This window comes from Crotalus tigris, unplaced genomic scaffold, assembly GCF_016545835.1.
Source record: "Crotalus tigris isolate CLP2741 ecotype Arizona unplaced genomic scaffold, ASM1654583v1 scf7180000017841.2860490, whole genome shotgun sequence".
NCBI lineage: Eukaryota > Metazoa > Chordata > Lepidosauria > Squamata > Viperidae > Crotalus > Crotalus tigris.
Genome location: NW_024096667.1, coordinates 2,621,005 through 2,640,235, shown reverse-complemented (window position 1 = coordinate 2,640,235; position 19,231 = coordinate 2,621,005). Strand labels below are relative to the sequence as shown.

The 19,231-nt window shown below is 40.4% G+C and overlaps 1 protein-coding gene across 1 annotated transcript in view; it reads left to right on the top strand.

Moving 5' to 3' along the window:
* The window catches only part of ALX4 (ALX homeobox 4), a 78,007-nt gene extending 59,376 nt beyond the window's left edge, over positions 1-18,631 (top strand). Inside the window, exons 4-5 of the mRNA XM_039343330.1 lie at positions 2,557-2,685; positions 13,025-18,631. Of these exons, the coding sequence (XP_039199264.1) occupies positions 2,557-2,685; positions 13,025-13,348 (453 nt within the window). The 3' untranslated portion in view covers positions 13,349-18,631. The remainder of the gene's footprint in view (positions 1-2,556; positions 2,686-13,024) is intronic.
* Positions 18,632-19,231: the final 600 nt, after the last annotated feature.

Genomic DNA, 19,231 nt, shown 5'->3' with positions numbered 1-19,231 from the left:
AAGAACATTTTAGTTAAAGTAAACAAATTCAGGTCTCCAAAACCAGGTGAATTTTAATTTAAAGTACCAAAGAAAGGAGCAGAGAAGACTTTAGGACTGCCAACTTTACACTTTAAGAAATTCTGGAGAATGGCTAGATCTAAGAAGACTGAAGGAAAGGAAAGGCTGAATCTGTCTCCAAAAAAAAAAAAAGACTCTGTAAAGTACAGCTCTTTTAACTTGATGTCTATACTGTGCAAGGTCCTCAAACAGATAATTAAATAACATATTTGTAAGCACTTGGATAGGAATGCAACAGTTCACAAGACCCAGCATGGGCTTGTCACAAACAAGCCAGGCCAGATTAGTTTTAATTTCATTTTTGACAGAGCTATTAGCATAATGGATCAGGGAAATATCATAGACATAATATCTTCAGACTTCAGCAAAGCATTCAACAAAGTATTTCATGATGTGGTACCAGTCACTGCATATCTAAAAGGTTATCATACTGAGGAGGGAATGGATTTGTGCTCTGTTGCCCCATAACTGTTCAACTGTTCCAGTTGAAACAATTGGAAAATAGATTCAGGCTTGATTTCAGAAGAAATTTCTTGATGGTTCAAACTATCAATCAGTGAAAAAAAATTGCCTCATGAAGTAGAGATTTTCATTTCATTTCAAAGGACCCTGTGCTGAACAAGGGATATGATTAGATGACCCTTGGGATAGCTTCTACTGCTAGATTTCAGGAGCAGCATTTTTCCTTTCAATTATTATTATTATTATTATTATTATTATTATTATTATTATTATTATTTAGGTAATCTAAAATTAAATTAATTGTTTCATTTCTATATTCTACATTCACCTGTATTGTTTTCAAGTGTTTTCCTTAACTGACTTTCTTCAGCAAAGATTCTTGGCTTTTCTTAATGTGATCAGTCAGACCATGCTTTTCTTCCACCACATTTGTAGAAGTCCTCTACCCCCTTCAGCTCTTGAACAAACATAGCCAATCAATATGACTTTTTTGGATGCAAACCATAGTGCCTGTCCATTTGGATTTTAAGTTATTATTACAATAGTATATCTGCTCACAACAATGTGAAATCACAGCTGCCAGTTCTTTAGCTGGTATGGGCCTTCATATGCATCGAGTTCTTCCCAAGAACCTAGAATGTCACAATGTATTAGTTTAATATATGTGTGGATCCCAGTAGTGTGTTTTTTGTAATTGACAAATGGAAATTTTTGTCAATGAGCAGTTTTTCTAAGAGCTCTCCAAGAGACCCGGTGTGCTGATAACCACTGGGACTGAGATGGGCGCTGTATGCCCTAATCTTTCAATTTCAATTTTCAGATCTTGATACTTTGTGATATTCTTCATTTTTTTCATCTTCAATTCTACCGTGTCAATTATCTATTCAACCCCAGTTACATCTGGTGCATTATAAGCCAAGACTTTAAATCAGTCTGTATTCAAAAATCCTACAATATTTTAATCTGCTCATTTTTTACTATTACTTCAGGTCTATGTTCCCACCAGTTTTTCAGTACTGTACATGATCATTTTCACAGATGTTCCAGTGAATCATTTTGGCAACTGTGTTATGTTGTTGTTTTGATCTTGCATGAGCTACATATATGATCTACTATTTCTTGTGCTTTGGTGCACAATCTGCACCAAAATCATTTGCTGGTTTTTCAGTTCTGGCCTTGATTGCATTAGTTCAAATAGCTTGCTGTAAGCAGCCAAAATCAAGCCCTCGGTTTCTTTTTTTAAAATGTTCCAGTTGTAAGCCATTGCCAGGTTTGATTTTTATTCCACCTTCCCCTCAATCTTTTGTAGACATTGACTATGCAAAGTTTTTCCTTGCCAGCATTCTGTTCATGCTTTCATTACATTATTTCAATATTCAATTACTGTTTCCTGTACATTTAGTAAGTTCCAGTTTTTAACATGCATCAATGTTTGTTCTTGGCTGTCTTTTACATAATCAGCTTGTTTGACCTGAAGTAAACCTCTGCCTCCATTTTATTATTATGCCTTTGAATCAGTGCTAACTCCTGGTCACTGTCTGGACTAGTCCCCAGCTGTTTTCATGGGAAGCTTTTTCTGAAGGCATTTGCCATGGCCTCCTTCCTAGAGTATACAATGTCACAGTTTCTAGCCTGATGCCTTAATCACTACACCAAACTGGGTCTCTTCAAATTATTAACTAGCTAAACAAAATATTTGGAAGAGATGGTTCATAGCATGATCGATGCATATCTCTTCAAATAGTTAAAGTAGCCTCATCATTGGAAGACTTGAAACAACTACAGCTTGTTGCAATTCACAGCTTATTCCCATATGCATGCAGAAACACTATTTTGCTTTACTTTCTGCAATGGATGGTTGCTTTAACAGCTCAAAGAAAGGTGCTTGATTTGTGCTTGTATGCAATGTAAAGCACCACTTTTAAATAAGTGACACAATTGTACTTGTTTAAACCTTCTGAATGAACTGTCTTTAGAAAAATGGTACTGATGGCTTCTTCTCTGATGTGGATTTCTCGGTGCTGATTTCCTCAGGTTTGGTTTCAGAACCGAAGAGCAAAATGGAGAAAACGAGAACGATTTGGTCAAATGCAACAGGTTCGCACACATTTCTCCACTGCCTATGAGTTGCCTTTGCTAACTCGAGCAGAGAACTATGCCCAGGTAAGTACTCATTAACGTATCTGTCCTGGACTTCTGACAGTTTTATCAGAGGTTCTGTCATAAATCAAATGAGATTTTCCTAGGTCAAATGAGAGTTTAAGGTTCAAGAAATGAACATATTAACTTTTCCTATTTGTAACAGTCATTTAATTATGTATTTATTGTTCATTACATTTGTTTGCCACCCATCTCACCACAAGGACAGTACTCCACAAGGACAGTGCAGAGGTGATTTGGAGAGTATGTAAACCATTTGGTGTCCTCAGCCAATTGACTGATTGATTATGAGCTCACAAGCTGGTGTCAACTCTTAGCTATCATATAAATAGATTTCCTCCCCTCCCCCCATAATAACCTAGTCCTTCAGAACTTCCAAAAGTGCACCCATTGTCACTGCAACTGAGTCCATCCATCTTGCTGTTGGTTATCCTCTTCTTTCCTTTCACTCACGAAAAAGAGCAAAACAAAGAAGAACGATTCAAAAAAGCATATTGTAATAAAAAATATCTGCAAAGAATAAAAATCTCTGAAGTAATAAGAGGCATGTGTTAAGAAAGATTTCTGCAATCAGACTACACATTAGATGGTACCATTTGCCTGGCAAAAATTAAATAACCAAAAATAAAAGCCAGAACTAAGTTTTTGAAAAATAAATAAAGCTGAAGGACAGCTTTCTGAAATACCTATGATCACTGTAGTTCTACTTCATATTGTAAAAGAGATCGAATTGTCAGTATATAGAATAGAATAGAATAGAATAGAATAGAATAGAATAGAATAGAATAGAATAGAATAGAATAGAATAGAATAGAATAGAATAGAATAGAATAGAATAAAGCTGGAAGGGACCGTGGAGGTCTTCTAGTCCAGCTCCCTGCTCAAGCAGAAGAACCTACACCATCTCAGACAGGTGAATGTCCAGTCTTCTCTTAAAAATCTCCAGTGATGGAGCACCCACGATTTCTGGGAGTAAGCTATTCCACTGGTTGATTGTCCTCACTGTCAGAAAGTTTCTCCTTAGTTCCAGGTTGCTTCTCTCTTTGATCAGTTTCCAACCATTATATATATATATAATGGCATCGGGATTCTTGCCATTTTATGGAGCCTATTTTGATCTCCTTTGAGTTTTACCCTATTGTTCTCACAGTATCTGCCACTTATTTGTAACCCGCCAGAAGGAGAGGTCAGGGCAGAGCCCAAGCAAATGATGATGAAAGGCTGAGAAATGGAGGCCTGTTAGGAAACTGTGTTTTCCTACTTTCCATCTGGATCCTCTCCTCTGGCATTCTTTCATCTTATGCTCTTCTCATCCTCACACCTCCCTCTCTGCCTCCTCCCCCCACTTTGGGCATGCTGAATCTGGACTTCCCCCATCCTTAGTTACTGTAAGAATATTTCCCTTTTACATATCCTTTTTTAAAAAGGTTTAGTAGGGGCAAAGGAGTGCTGGAGTATGGATTTTATTATAGTTTCTAAAGGATCGCTTAGCTTTGTTATTCTTTTGCGGCAAAAACAACAAAGAGTTTTGTGAGACCTGACCTGTTCACATGTATTATTAACACATAAGCTATTGTGGATCAAGGTCCACTTCATCAGATTGGTGGTGGGGCAGGAAGAACAGAAGGGAAGGAAATAAGAATGATGAACTCTCACCTCTCCAAACAACACTTCTATGCATTTATAAATACCAGGTAGTCCTCAACTTACAACAGTTCATTTAGTGACCGTTCAAAGTTACAACAGCATTAAAAAAGTCACCTATGACCGTTTTTCACACTTATGACCGTTGCAGCATCCCCAGGGTCATATGAACAAAATTCAGATGCTTGACAACAGACTCATAACGGTTGCAGTGTCCAGGGGGCCATGTGACTCCCTTTTGCGACCTTCTGACAAGCAAAGTCAATAGGGGAGGCAGATTCGCTTAACAACTGTGGCAAGAAAAGTTGTAAAATGGGGCAAACTCACTTGACAAATGTTTCATTTAGCAACATAAATTTTGGGTTCAGTCGTGGTCATAACTCAAGGATTACCTTTTCTCTTCTGTCAAAAGTATACTCCGTGCTTCTGGAAAGCTGGAATCTCAGATCTCTTCTTCCATAAGCTTTCAAGGTCATCATACCCTATCTCTATCCATACCCTAGCCACCCAGAGTCAGTTAGGTGAGAAGGGCTGTGAAAAACTGTGATGGGTGGAAGGAAGGAAGGAAGGAAGGAAGATTCCCCTCCCTCTTGCTTTGGGGTAGCCACCACTTACCACTGCCATCACTCCCACCACTTACCTTCCCCCACAGAGTTTCTCACCAGTTGCCTCCTCCTAACGTTGGTGTATGAGAAAAGTAGGTGATAAAAATGTAAAATTTGAGTTTGGGTGGACAGTAGGGAAATGGTCCTCCCTTCCTTAGGAGACAAGCCAATTTCAGAAGTGGGAAATTAAATCAGAATTTATTGCAAAAAAGAATAGCTTAAAATACAAAATCTCCTCCTTTAACTTTAAATACCCACAAGGCACACATTCAGTGGCAAAGGAGATGAAGTACCACACTATTCAGATTGTAAGAAAACAGCAGGTTGCTATAAAAATGAAAAAACACAAAAGTGTAATGCCTCCAGCAGATCATAAGAAACTCCTGGTCTACTATAAATAGGATTTCTCTGTCCAAAGTCTCAGCAAAGAGAATGGAAGATTCCATTCACTGATTTATTTTCAAATATGTATGGCTGCCTAACTCTACAGCAACTCTGGGTGGCATGAACTATTAAAACATCTTGAAATAATAAAGAACAGAAAGAAATGACAAATGCCCAGGAAGAGTAAAACAAACACATCCTTCAATCCAAAACATGCCACAAAGGGCACATTATTGTTTCTGTTGTTGTTTTCATCATCATTACAAGAAAGGTTTTAAAGTTTTGTTTTGTTTTTTTAAAAAAATAGATCTTCTGGAACACACCTGAAGAACAGAATCTCAGGCTTTATGCGGAAATGTAAAAGCAGAGAAAACTGCTTTACCCCAAGCAAATCAAACGGCAGTTAAAGACATGTCACGTTCGTCTGGTCATTTATCTATGTCGGGTCTTCCAACTTGGCCCTTTTATGCTTGTGGACTTCAACTCCCAGAATTCCTCAGCCAGCATGCCTGGCTGAGGAATTCTGGGAGTTGAAGTTCACAAGTCATAAAAGGGCCAAGTTAGAAGACCCCTGATCTATTTCTTCCAACTGTAGTAGCTTTCTGAAGTGAAATAATCCTGTATTCTTCCTATACAAGTAGTCCTTGACTTACAACAAGGTCAAAGTTCAAAGTTACAATAGCAGCAAATAAGTGACTTATGCTCATGTTTCATCCCCATGATCATGGGGTAGACAGCATCACCACCAGATGGATCCGTAGCTGGCTGACCGGCCGTACTCAGTGTCTGGTCCTCAGTGGAACCGCATCTACATGGAGGGAAGTGTGTAGTGGGGTGCCCCAGGGCTCTGTTCTAGGCCCAGTGCTCTTCAACATCTTCATCAACGATTTGGACAAGGGGATAGATGGGGAAATCATCAAATTTGCAGACAACACCAAGCTGGCAGGAATAGCCAACACTCCAGAAGACAGGCTTAGGATACAGGAGGATCTGGACAGACTTGAACACTGGATGCTATCTAACAAAATGAAATTCAATGGTGAAAAAAGCAAGGTTCTACATTTAGGCAAGAAAACCCAAATGCACAGGTACAGTATAGGGGGTACTTTGCTCAATAGTAGTAACTGTGAGAGGGACCTCGGAGTCCTAGTGGACAATCACTAAATATGAGCCAGCAGTGTGCTGGAGCTGCCAAAAAGGCCAACACAGTGCTGGGCTGCATTAACAGAGGGATAGAATCAAGATCACATGAAGTGTTAATACCACTTTACAATGCCTTGGTAAGGCCATACTTGGAATATTGCATCCACTTTTGGTCATCGCGCTGTAAAAAAGATGTTGAGACTCTAGAAAGAGTACAGAGAAGAGCAACAAAGATGATTAGGGGACTGGAGGCTAAAGCATATAAGGAACGGCTGCTGGAATTGGGTATGTCTAGTTTAATGAAGAGAAGGACAAAGGGGGACATAATATCAGTGTTCCAATATCTCAGGAGCTGCCACAAAGATGAGGGAGTCAAGCTATTTTCCAAGGCACCTGAACACAGGACAAGAAGCAATGGGTGGAAACTAAGCAAGGAGAGAAGCAACCTAGAACTAAGGAGAAACTTCCTGACAGTTAGAACAATTAACCAGTGGAACAACCTGCCTCCAGAAGTGGTAAATGCTCCAACATTAGAAATTTTTAAGAAGAGACTGGACAGCCATTTGTCCGAGATGGTATAGGGTTTCCTGCCTGAGCAGGGGGTTGGACTAGATGACCTCCAAAGTCCCTTCCAACTTTACTATTATTATTATTATTATTATTATTATTATTATTATTATTATTATTTCTTTTAGTTTTATTTTTTTTATTGAAAGTTTTTAAATTTTACAAAACAAATCCCTTCCCCAAACCCCCCCACCCTCCCATACCCTCCCCCACCTCCCCAAACCTTCGAAACCCTCCCCCAACCTTCCCAGAGCTGAGTACAGGCTTAATTAAAATTTCTCAAAAAGAAACTTAAAACACATATAAATCCTAAGCAAATCTAAATACATTAAATTAAATAGGTTATCTTCTCTAAAAAATAATAATTGCAATCATTAAACACGTTATAGTATACTCTAAACATTTTCTAATATCATACTTATATTATTATCCATCATTCTTTATAAACTCCCTCCAAAACACAAATTTAAACATTACTTAAAACATTAAAATTCCCTTATATATATTTAAATCTTTACCAATAACAAATTCCATCCACAATAAACACATTGCTTATCAGTCTCTCTTATCCATAAACCTCAAAAGAAGTGCTTTGAAATCTGCCCTTAAAAGTAACTCCAAAAAGTTTGTAAATCTTGCTTCTCCCGCAGACTCAGTACTCTTTTAAATACTTAAACTAAGTACTTAAACTTAAACTTCTTATCTAGAATTTTCATTCGATCTCCATAATCTTCTCTCCAGTAACCAATTTCATCCACAGTAAACACATTCCTTATCAGTCTCTCTTATCCATAAACCTCGAAAGAAGTGCTTTGAAATCTGCCCTTAAAGGTAGCTCCAAAAAGTTTATAAATCCTGCTTCTCCCACAGACTCAGGAACCAATACTTGTGAGGCTTCCTTGACCTTCTTCTGTTGTTCCTTTTCTTTACGTTTATATGTTGCACGAGTTGTCCTCTGCTCCTTCATCTCGACTTGTTGAGGCCCCTCGAACTGAGATTTCCCATTTTTCATTAATATAGGCTCTTCAGACTGCAATTCTACCCTTAAAGGTTGCTCCAAAAAATTTATAAATCCTACTTCTCCCACAGATTCAGAAGCCAATACTTGTGAGGCTTCCTTGACCTTCTTCTGTTGTTCCTTTTCTTTACAGTTATATGTTGCACAAGTTATCCTCTGCTCCTCCATCTCAACTTGTTGAGGCCCCTCAGACTGAGATTTCCCAATTTTCATAAGTATAGGCTCTTCAGACTGCAATTCTACCTTCTTTTCTTCCAAAGCTTTAAACTTAATAGATGGCGATGAACATACCCCCAGGACCAAAGTATAAAAGTCTTTTGCTTTAGAAACAGTATTAAGTCTATAACGTATCCCCAGGTAACTCACCACCATTCCAGTCGGAACATCCCATCTGAACAAGATTCGTCTCTTTTTAAGTTCATCTGCTAAAAAAGCAAACTCCTTTCTTCTTCTTAAAATTTTAGATGGGATCTCCTTTAAAATTATAACATCTTGTGAAGCAATTTGAAACCTCTTCTTATAAAAAGCTTGTATAATTTCGTTGCGCAGGGATCTTTTCCCAAAGTAAATTACCACATCTCTTGGCAAATTCTTTTGCTCTGCCACCACAGAATTAACTCTAAATGATTTTTCAATTTCACTAAGTATTTCCTCTTTTTCTTTATTCAAAATCACAGCAAAGTCCTTTGCAACCATCTTGCTCAGATCTCCTTGCACAGACTCTCTCAAACCTCTGATTCTTAAAGCATATTCCATTTGTCTATATTGAAGCATAAGAATCTCATCTTGAAAATTTTCCATCTCTTTTTCCATGCTTTCAAATTTTCCCTCCATCAATTCCACTTTTTCAATCACCTCTTCTACGCGAGAGTTCAGCTTTTCAAGAACAGAGGCAACTCCTTTTAAAGCCAAAACTATCTCTTGCCTCAAAATCTTATTATTTTCCTCTAAAATCTCTTTCATTTCTCCCCTAATTTGAGATATAACATTTCCCATCATATCTTGCAAGTCCTTCACCATTATTGGCTGTACCAAGGAAGAGGGTGAAGCTATTGATTTAGGTTGTTGTGCTGATGATAACACCGAAGAAGAAACCACCTTAGGAACTGTAGAAATTCCTGGACGCTTTGGAGCCATCTTAAAAAAATCTTTACTCCTTCTTAAAAATTACAAAGATTAAGCAAAAAAAAAAAAGAGAGAGATTAACTCCCCAAAATCAAAAAATCCTTCAAAAGGAGATCATTATAATAAAAAGAAAGGAGTTAAAAAAAAGGAAAAAGGAAGAAGAAAAAAAGATTAAATAGAAAAAAATCCATTCCATTTTTTAAAAGTACTTTTAAAAGTACAAAAAACAAAACAAAGAAGTTAAACAAAAATAATAATGCTTCTAAAATCCAAACCCAACATCAAAAAATCATTATAAATAATCAAGTCTACATTCCGTTCCAGTCATTAAAAAAAAAAAGGGAAAAAAAAACACTGAAAAGCCTGCCGATCGCCATTTTACTTTCCCTTTCAACAAAGGAAAAATAAATAAATAAATAAATAAATAAAGGGAATATAAAAGTAAAAGTAAGTCTTTAAACTTAAAATCCAAATAAAATCAAAGAAAGCAAAAGCTAAATCTTCTACTCAGCTCTGTCCGTCTGTAAGAAAAACTCACCAGTTCACTTTAATCGCGGAGGTGGTTGCAGCAGCTTGTTTTGTCCCTAGGGACAAAAGCAGCTGGGAAGCGGAGACAGTCTGAACTCCGTGGGAGCACTCTCTTCACCCCCCCCCCAAAAAGCCTTGGGGGTGCATAAGAGGCTCTACCACTATTCAGACAACCCTCTTCCCCCCCCTTTGCCCGGGAGGGGGATTTTGAACCGCTGAACAGCTGATGTCCACTGTTCATAGTGATTCAAACACTTACCCAGGAGGACGGCTACAAAGTAGCCGCCATCGCGCGCGCAGATCTACCGGAAGTCCCTATTATTACAGTATAGGGGGTACTTTGCTCAATAGTAGTAACTGTGAGAGGGACCTCGGAGTCCTAGTGGACAATCATTAAATATGAGCCAGCAGTGTGCTGCAGCTGCCAAAAAGGCCAACACAGTGCTAGGCTGCATTAACAGAGGGATAGAATCAAGATCACGTGAAGTGTTAATACCACTTTACAATGCCTTGGTAAGGCCATACTTGGAATATTGCATCCACTTTTGGTCACCGCGCTGTAAAAAAGATGTTGAGACTCTAGAAAGAGTACAGAGAAGAGCAACAAAGATGATTAGGGGACTGGAGGCTAAAGCATATAAGGAACGGCTGCTGGAATTGGGTATGTCTAGTTTAATGAAGAGAAGGACGAAGGGGGACATAATATCAGTGTTCCAATATCTCAGGAGCTGCCACAAAGATGAGGGAGTCAAGCTATTTTCCAAGGCACCTGAACACAGGACAAGAAGCAACGGGTGGAAACTAAGCAAGGAGAGAAGCAACCTAGAACTAAGGAGAAACTTCCTGACAGTTAGAACAATTAACCAGTGGAACAACCTGCCTCCAGAAGTGGTAAATGCTCCAACATTAGAAGTTTTTAAGAAGAGACTGGACAGCCATTTGTCCGAGATCGTATAGGGTTTCCTGCCTGAGCAGGGGGTTGGACTAGATGACCTCCAAAGTCCCTTCCAACTTTACTATTATTATTATTATTATTATTATTATTATTATTATTATTATTATTATTATTATTATTATTATTATTATTATTAATTTAAAATCGTTGTACTTTGTTTTCCCCAAAATAAGACCGGGTTTTATATTAATTTTTGCTCCAAAACACGCATTAGGGCTTATTTTCCAGGTAGGTCTTATTTTCAGGGAAATACGGTACTAAATGCATCCGTCTAGCTGACAGTCTTAACTGGGGCTTATTTTTGGAGTGGGGCTTTTATTACAGGTGTCCTGAGAAATCATGCTAGGGCTTATTTTCCAGTTGGGTCTTATTTTCGGGGAAATACGGCAGCGTTCCCATGATCACATGATCAAAATTTGAATGCTGACTCATATTTATGACCATTGCTGGGTCTCAAGGTCATGTGATTGCCTTTTGCGACCTTCTGACCAGCAAGGTCCATGGGGAAGCCGGATTCGCTTAACAACCGTGTCACTCACTTAAAAACTGCAGCGATTCACTTAATGACTGTGGCAGGAAAGGTCGTAAAATGGGGCAAAATTCATTTAACCAATGTCTCACTTAGCAACAGAAATTTTGGTCTCAGTTGTGGGGGTAAGTCAAGGGCTACCTGTACTTCTCTTTTTCTGAAAATTCCAGACTTTGTCTCTTGTTCTCCCAGCCTCCATTCCCACACTCTCCTTCCGTTTCCACCACAGAGCTACGTTTGTCTTTTAAAGGATTCAAATTTTCTGGGCTTGGAACTAGAGAGGAGCTTGGGTATCTTCCTGGGTCTGCCCAAAACGAAGCATTCTCATGGAAATGTGTATTTTGTGTCTGAGCCAATGACAATCAGATGACTTTGGAACACAGTTGGTCACATAGCTGTTTTTTTTTACACCATCATAACTTTGAATGGTCACTAAATAAGGCAGCCTATAAGAGAGGACTATCTGTACAGTCCAGGTTATAAGAGAGGACTATCTGTATACTCCCAGAATTCTGGGAGTTGAAGTCCACGAGTCATAAAAGAGCCAAGGTTGCCTAGCCCTGGTATAGTCAATTTCAGACAAGACCCTACCCTTCAACATGCTGTGGCATTGGCTAATCCCCATTTGGTCATTTACATATTTCTGAACAAGTGGAAAATTCCAACACCATTCTGTTTACTTTTGCATGGGTACATAACAGTAGCATTTCCATTGCAACCCGTTATAGTGTTTGTCCTTACAACCAATGGCAGTTGTTTCACAGTGTGGTGTGTTGTGCACCGAAGCTGCATCCTTGCATCTGGGTAAGCCTAGTAGTTTTTGCTTACCTGTTTTGTGAGGCTGCAACCTAAACTATAATGAAGTTTGTTTGGCTAAGGCTAAATCTCTTCATTAGGACTAAATTCCCCATGATAGCAATAGCACTTAAATTTATATGCCACTTCATAGTGCTTTGTAGCACTCTCTAAGCCAGACATATCAAACACAAGGCCCGGGGGCCGGATGCGGCCTGCAAAGTGGTTTCATGTGGCCTGCGAAGCCATCCTGGAGACAGTGAGGGAACAGCCCCCGTTGCCTTGGCCCTGGCCCAGGCCAACCGAGAGCCAATGTACAATTTTGTGGTGACCATCTTGGCACTTGCCCTGGTGGACCATGCCTTGGCACTTGCCCCGGTCCCACCCCCTTCTGCCAGAGACCCTCAGATCTGTCCCACTCCTGCCCAGCCCCCCTATAGGCACCTTTGACGTGAATGATGTAGAACTGGCCATGCCCACCCAGTAGACCACGCCCACTCCATCAACGCCCACCCATTAGGCTGCATCCCCTCTGGCCACACCCACCCACCCACCCCAGGCAACTGCAATGCTGATGTGGCCTTCAGTGAAATTGAGTTTGACACCCCTGCTCTAAGCAGTTTACAGAATCAGCATACAGGCCCCCAACAATCTGGGTCCTCATATCAGTCTCGGAAGGATGGAAGGCTGAGTCAACCTTGAGCCCTGTCAGGATTGAACTCTGGGCTGTGGACAGAATCAGCCTTCAATACTGCATTCTAACCAATGCACCACTAACCATCCCCCCCATTTCCTCTAAATTCATCCATCTCTTACACCTTCAACACTAAAACAGATACTATGTACGCTGAAACAGGGATAGCTTGACTGAAAAAAAGACATATTACAGTAAATGCACAATCTGTCCACATCTTTAGTAAAGTCCTGCTCTTGACTTTTGCGATATGGGATGAGCCAATATGAACTAATTTTCCTTTCCTTTTTTTCTTTCCTTCCTTCCTTCCTTCCTTCCTTCCTTCCTTCCTTCACTCCCCCCCTCCCCATCTCAGATACAGAATCCTTCCTGGATCGGCAACAATGGTGCCGCCTCCCCTGTGCCTGCCTGCGTAGTGCCCTGTGACTCGGTGCCTTCCTGCATGTCCCCCCATGCTCATCCGCACACCACCGGAGGAGTCTCCGAATTCCTGAGCGTCTCAGGTCCCGGCAGCCACGTGGGGCAGACGCACATGGGCAGCCTCTTTGGCAGTGCCGGCATCAGCCCCAGCATCAATGGTTACGAGTTAAACGGCGAGCCCGACCGCAAGTCTTCCAGCATTGCAGCCCTGCGGATGAAAGCCAAGGAGCACAGTGCTGCCATATCGTGGGCAACATGACAGGGCTGCTGCTTTTGCCCTCAAGAAACTGACAGCTCAAGCAGGACAGATGACCCAAACCCTCTGCTCTTGGACTGGGGGCAGTGTGCGCCCTCCTCAGAGGTCTGAATGCAGCACTTTTTGCTTTCTTAGGGAGAATGGCATGGTGCCGATTGCCGTATTTGGAGTGTTTTAAGCATGTAGGCCTTTCCCCACCCCCACCCCTCCTCCCCAGGAACAGGAATGTGGAAGTCAAGAGGGGATATTTCTCCTGCATCAGACAAACTTGAGTTTTCAATTCCCCTTGTGCTGTTGTTCTCCTGATTGCCAGTTTTCTGTTGTTCCTGCTCTATCTAGCATGAAAGCTGCCTCCCACCAAGGCTTCCATCATGTAAGCGTTTGGCCTTTTCCACAGTAATATCGGGGTGGGGTGGGGGAGGATTCCAAAACGTGCTGTCTTTCTTTTTAAATAGTCCTGTATTTTCCCATGAGATCCTCCCTCCCCCCCTTCCCCCTCCCCCCTTCACATTTCTGACTCCAGAAAATCTATTAAAGTGGAAGGGGGGGGGAAATAGCTGCACAGGGTTTCTTGATTGGGAGCATTAGGAGCCCTCCATCTGGAAGTTCATCTGATTTCTTTCTCTTTCTCTCTGTCAAACAAACAAGAAAACAAAGGCCAACCCACAATTTCTGGCTAATTGCTCCCATGTGAGCTCTTGTGAAACCCTTATATTTTAATGGAGCAGAAGAGATTTATGTATGATCTCCAGCACCAAAAAGCATGTGGCTGCTATCACTGTAGATGGCTGATGCCAAAGACTGGGGAGACGGAATGCATCTTGAGTAAAAGGTGTCCTGATTCAGGTACCCTACAGCAAAGTTGCCCTAAGGCAACAGAAAATCTATCCACACCTTATCTTCCACGTGAACTGTGTGAGTTACTGAGTTGCTTTATGTCATTTTTCTTTTATTCTGTCATTTCAATCTCCTCTTCTAGCCAAAGGATGCAGTAGTGAAGGCATGAGTCAACTGTGGGTTCAATGAAAGGCAAGCTAAGAGTATGCCATCTCTAAATAAAAATTGGGAGCACAATGGCTCAGTGGTTAATGACGTTGAGTTTGTCAGCTGAAAAGTGACAGTCTGGGTCATACAATGGAGTGAGCTCCCATTATTTGCCCCAGTTCCTGCCCACCCAACCATTTGAAAGCATGCAAATGCAAGTAGACAAACAGGTACCACTTCAATGGGAAGCTAACAGCAGTCTGAGTGCCTCAGTGTATAGTCATGTTGGCCACAGGACCACAGAAGTGTCTTCAGACAACACTGGCTTGCTTGGCTAAGAAGCAGAGATGAGCATCCCACCCCCACCCCCCAGAGTTGGACACAACTAGACCAGGGAAACCTTTATCTTTAAATAGTAGTTACAAAAAAAGATGTACATCTCCATAGTGTCATTTTGCAACCATAAGCCCATGAACTGATTCTGACAGCAAGCCAAGGACTCCTATGCTAGTGTAAACCAAGTCAAACTTTTTTATATGTTACCTAGTATTTGGAACACTTTGGTACCATGTCCCCCCATTACACACAAATGCATTTATTGCAACATCAGCAAACCAATTGTGGCAATTAAATTAATTAATTAATTATCCATAAATTAAAGGTTGCCTAACCATAAGCCTGATAGTTGGTTTCAGTGACGAACAAAACAGGGAGAAAATCTGTGGGCAATAAAGGAGACCGTCTCCCTAACTTCCCACATCAGGGAAAGCAGACCAACTTATAGGATTTTCTTTTTTAGATTGACATATTTAACATACAAACTTTGGAATAATAACTAAAGAGCTTGATGGTTCCAAAGAAATCATATGCCCGCTGCCATCAGTAATAATCCACTTTAAATACTGCCTTTCTACTATCGCTGTCAAGTTGTTCTTTCTTCAATCCCAGTTCCTCCCCACTCAGTTGAGGTAACTCAAAGGCCTATCTTGAAGAAATGAAGCAAGAAGTTCCCCCCCCCCTCCTCTCTTAGTTGGAAATTCTTTTTCTTCCAGCCCAAAGCGAAGTAGCAGACACAGGCATGCCTCATGTTGTTCCCATTCATCAGGGTAATCACGTTTTCCCAATTTCCATATGGTTGCCCTTTTTAAAAAAAGGATCAAAGAGGATTTAGGTCCAGCCAGCTGAGATTCTGTTCAAAAAGCTGAAACGGTGCTTGGGTTTTTGCGGTTTCTCCATCAGGCATTCACATCCACTGGAGAAGAGAAACTTAATGCTTAAAACTGTCTTAACTGGCTTTTAAGAAGCGTTTGTTGGGTTAGTAACTACTGGTCTTTCCTTTTCTGGCGAGCGGTTGCTTTGCAGGCTTTTCTGTTCAGATACTATAGATTTTAATGGGCTTCAGAGGAAAAGCAAGACTTTCGCCAGCCTTCAGGCACAAGCACCCTCCCACCAGGGGTATGATCTGCAGATAGCCATGCTATCATGAATGTGCACATACAAACCATCCTGGAAAGGGAAGCCTGCAGCGGGGATGCATGTAAAGGAACAGCCGTAACATACCAAGTACATAGAATTCCAGAAGGAAGAAAAAATCTTGGGCAAATCTGAAGAGGGGCAAGAGAGAGGATGCATTCATTTTATAGAAATGGAGTAGAAAAAGCAGTGACATACTTGAGAGTTAGGGAGACCTCTCCTCCTCCTCCTCCTCCTATCACATACATTGTTAATCCCAAAACGTTTCTTAGTATTTCTGACTAGCTGTGGGAATAAGATGTCTGCCTGTAGCATGCAGAGTAAAAAGGCCTAAACTTTATTCCTTTAGAGACCTGATGCATTTTTCAATTAGTCAGTACTTTTAAATTCCATTAGATTCAGAGGGAATGCAAAACATCATTAGACTTGTTGCCCCGTGGGGTAAATATGAAGAAAATGTTGTAAGTTATCAATAGGAGTGCTACCTTCAGAAAAGCATTTAAGATGCTCATAAAATGAAAGAGCCACTCTTTTACACATGCTGTGCTGTGTTTAAAGACTGTCCAAAAAAACCTCACTATTCTTTTTTTAAAAAATCTATGAAATCAAGATTGAACCATCCCAAACTGTGATGTCATTACTTTCTATGACTGGAAATCAATAAGCCATCAAATGACTTTAAGGCTATCCATGATCCATGCCTAATCATGTTTTTGTGTTTCTGAGTGTGCATTCATATGAAAACACATTTGTGTGCATGCTGACTCCAGGTATGTTTATTTTATAACAGCTAAGTTTGCCATCTTTGGGATGAAGGAGAGGATCACTCATAAAAGGGAGATACTAGCTCTGCCCAAATTTCTTTGTTTTCAGCTGGTAAAAAGGACTGGAAGTAGAATCATGCTGCTACTTGAGCTGTTCGTGCTAAGTCAGCTTTTCAGCTTTTCAAAGCTTTAAAGCAGGCAAGAGTATTTTTGGCTAAGTTCTTTTACTATCTGTTCATCTCATGTCAATGTTAGTTCCCAAGTGGCTTTGAATGTGAACAATTCAAGTGTTCCATCAACAGCATATACTTCAAAAGGTGTTTCAGGATCTGTGTGATGTTCAACCCGATATGGTACTGTATGTATCAATTCCTTGAAAAACCAATGATGGAGTAGCCCATTGTGTTAAGTCTCCAACTTCCTTGCATTAATAGGCAGAATTATCTAGGACTCTTTTTGCCTTTTACTCCACAACACTGGCCAACAGTGGACGATGGACAAAGAAATAATAAACATATGACAAAGATGGGAAGAGGGGGAAAATTCAACATAGGATTACCGTGTGCACATGTGCCCATGATATCAAAGATAGCATTTAACAGTATTGTAACTTCAGTGGAACCCTTTTGTTGAAGTGCAACCTGAACAAGAGAAGTCCATTAATGGCAACAGCACAAGAGCTGAAGCTGTACTGAATACTGATTGTGAGCACCAGAGCAGTGGTGGGATTGAAATACCTGAAATTGAATCTTATTGGATGGAAGCCTGGGCCTCCGAGGCCTAGAGCGGACTTCTGGAAGTGGCATCCATTAACTTCCGGTGGGCTGTTCTAGGCCTGGGAGGGCTCTTCCAGGCCTCCGAGGCCTAGACTGGACTTCAGGAAGCAGTGTGCATTAAGCCGGTTCTCCGAACTCAGGTTCTACCACACCGGTGCGAACTGGCTGAATCCCACTACTGTACCAGAGGCTTTCTGAATGCCCAACAGTAGCAGCTGTTTTCAACTGTCATACTATAGGCCAGAAGGTTGGGTAGAAGGAGCAATCAATAAGAAATTTTCTTGGGGGATGAGGAAAGCTGGGACTATCTTACCTTCTATTCCATTGGTAAATGAAGTACTGGTAAAGGCAATACAGCCTAGGCTAAATCAGTGGTTTCCAACCTTGCCAACTGTAACACTTGTGGACATGGCTGGCAGGAGTATTCTGAGAGTTGAAGTCCACAACTCTTAACTGTTGCCAAGGTTGGACATCCCTGGGCTAAATGAAGGGGTTTTTTTTCCTTTTTTTTTTTTACAGGGCATTCTTGTATCTGTCTTTTTTTTTCCTTCACTCATTTAATGATTTTGCCTTGTCTCAAATCATACCCCAAGGTTTCATTGCAAAGCAATTTGAAAACAAACAACAGTGGAAAAAGGTAGTTTCCTGGAAAATGGTTTGAAAAAATAATCAACAAGACACAGCTGCTGAGAACTTTGTTTATTTTGCTGCTTTGACTGACACAGGAAAAAACAAACATTTGGAGGTGTGTTTTTTTTCTTCAAAAAAATAAAAATAAAATCAGCCCAAATGGAACCTAGATGAAAGCTTTTTGACTGCTTTCAGCTTCATGGCTGGCATTTCAGGGAAGGCAAGGTGACTTTTTATCCTGCCCCAACTCTTTATTAACAAATTGTGGGTGACCCACTATCCAGTCCTCCTTCCGCATAAATAAATAGTGCTAGGACCTTTGTACTACTGATCTTGAAGGGCAGTTTTCAATGTGTAATAATATATCTGTTTTGGGATGTGCAGTGACTGAAAAGGAGAATGGGAGAAAACAAAATCATAAGAGAACAATCTTAGTCAATTGCATTGTTGTAAAATATTGTAACCTTGTATAAATGCAACTTTTTTTTCCCTTTAGCTTTATGGCCTGAGGCAGAATATATGAAAATATATGTTCAAAAAATGTTGACAAGTAAAGCAATGGATTGAGAGGAAAGCCTACAAAATTGCATTGTGAGGTTGTGCCATACAATTTTACTGCCTATACAGATATGTACTGCAAATTCATTACATTATAATATTAAACAAAACAAAAAAACAGATTGCTTTGTTCCTTGTCTTTCTTGCTTGCTTGCTTGCTCTTTTTTTTCCCTTTAATTTTTTGGGGGGAAAATTAATTATTGCATGTATCACCTTTTCCTGTCCTGGAGCTGAGGGTGGTAGTGTGAATTTTTTTAGTGCTGCAAACAAAAATTAAACAGACAAAAAAAAATGCTGGAAATGAACAAACATCCAGAGCGCAGGCAGAGTAGAGCCACATAAATATTATTATTGTTGTCATTCCTAGTTGCAATGAACTGTCTCTTCTCTGCTCTGAACTGAAATCTGTCTATTTTGTGCCTGACTCATGGCAAATGAAATGAGATCAGAGGGGGGCCTCCAAAATCTCATGTTAATTGAAGTTGGCAAAAAATACTAACAGTGCCCTTTTGAACTGCTGACACAGAGCAGAATGGATTAAACAAGGCTAGATTAACAACAGGTGGCAGCTCACAGACCTAGAGAGTCTTAGCAACCAAGAAGCAATGATGAGAACATCCTAGAGGCAAAGTCTGAGCAGCCAATATGTGGCTGGTAATTAGACTGCTGGTAAATTAAGGGATGATCTGATCACAAGACTA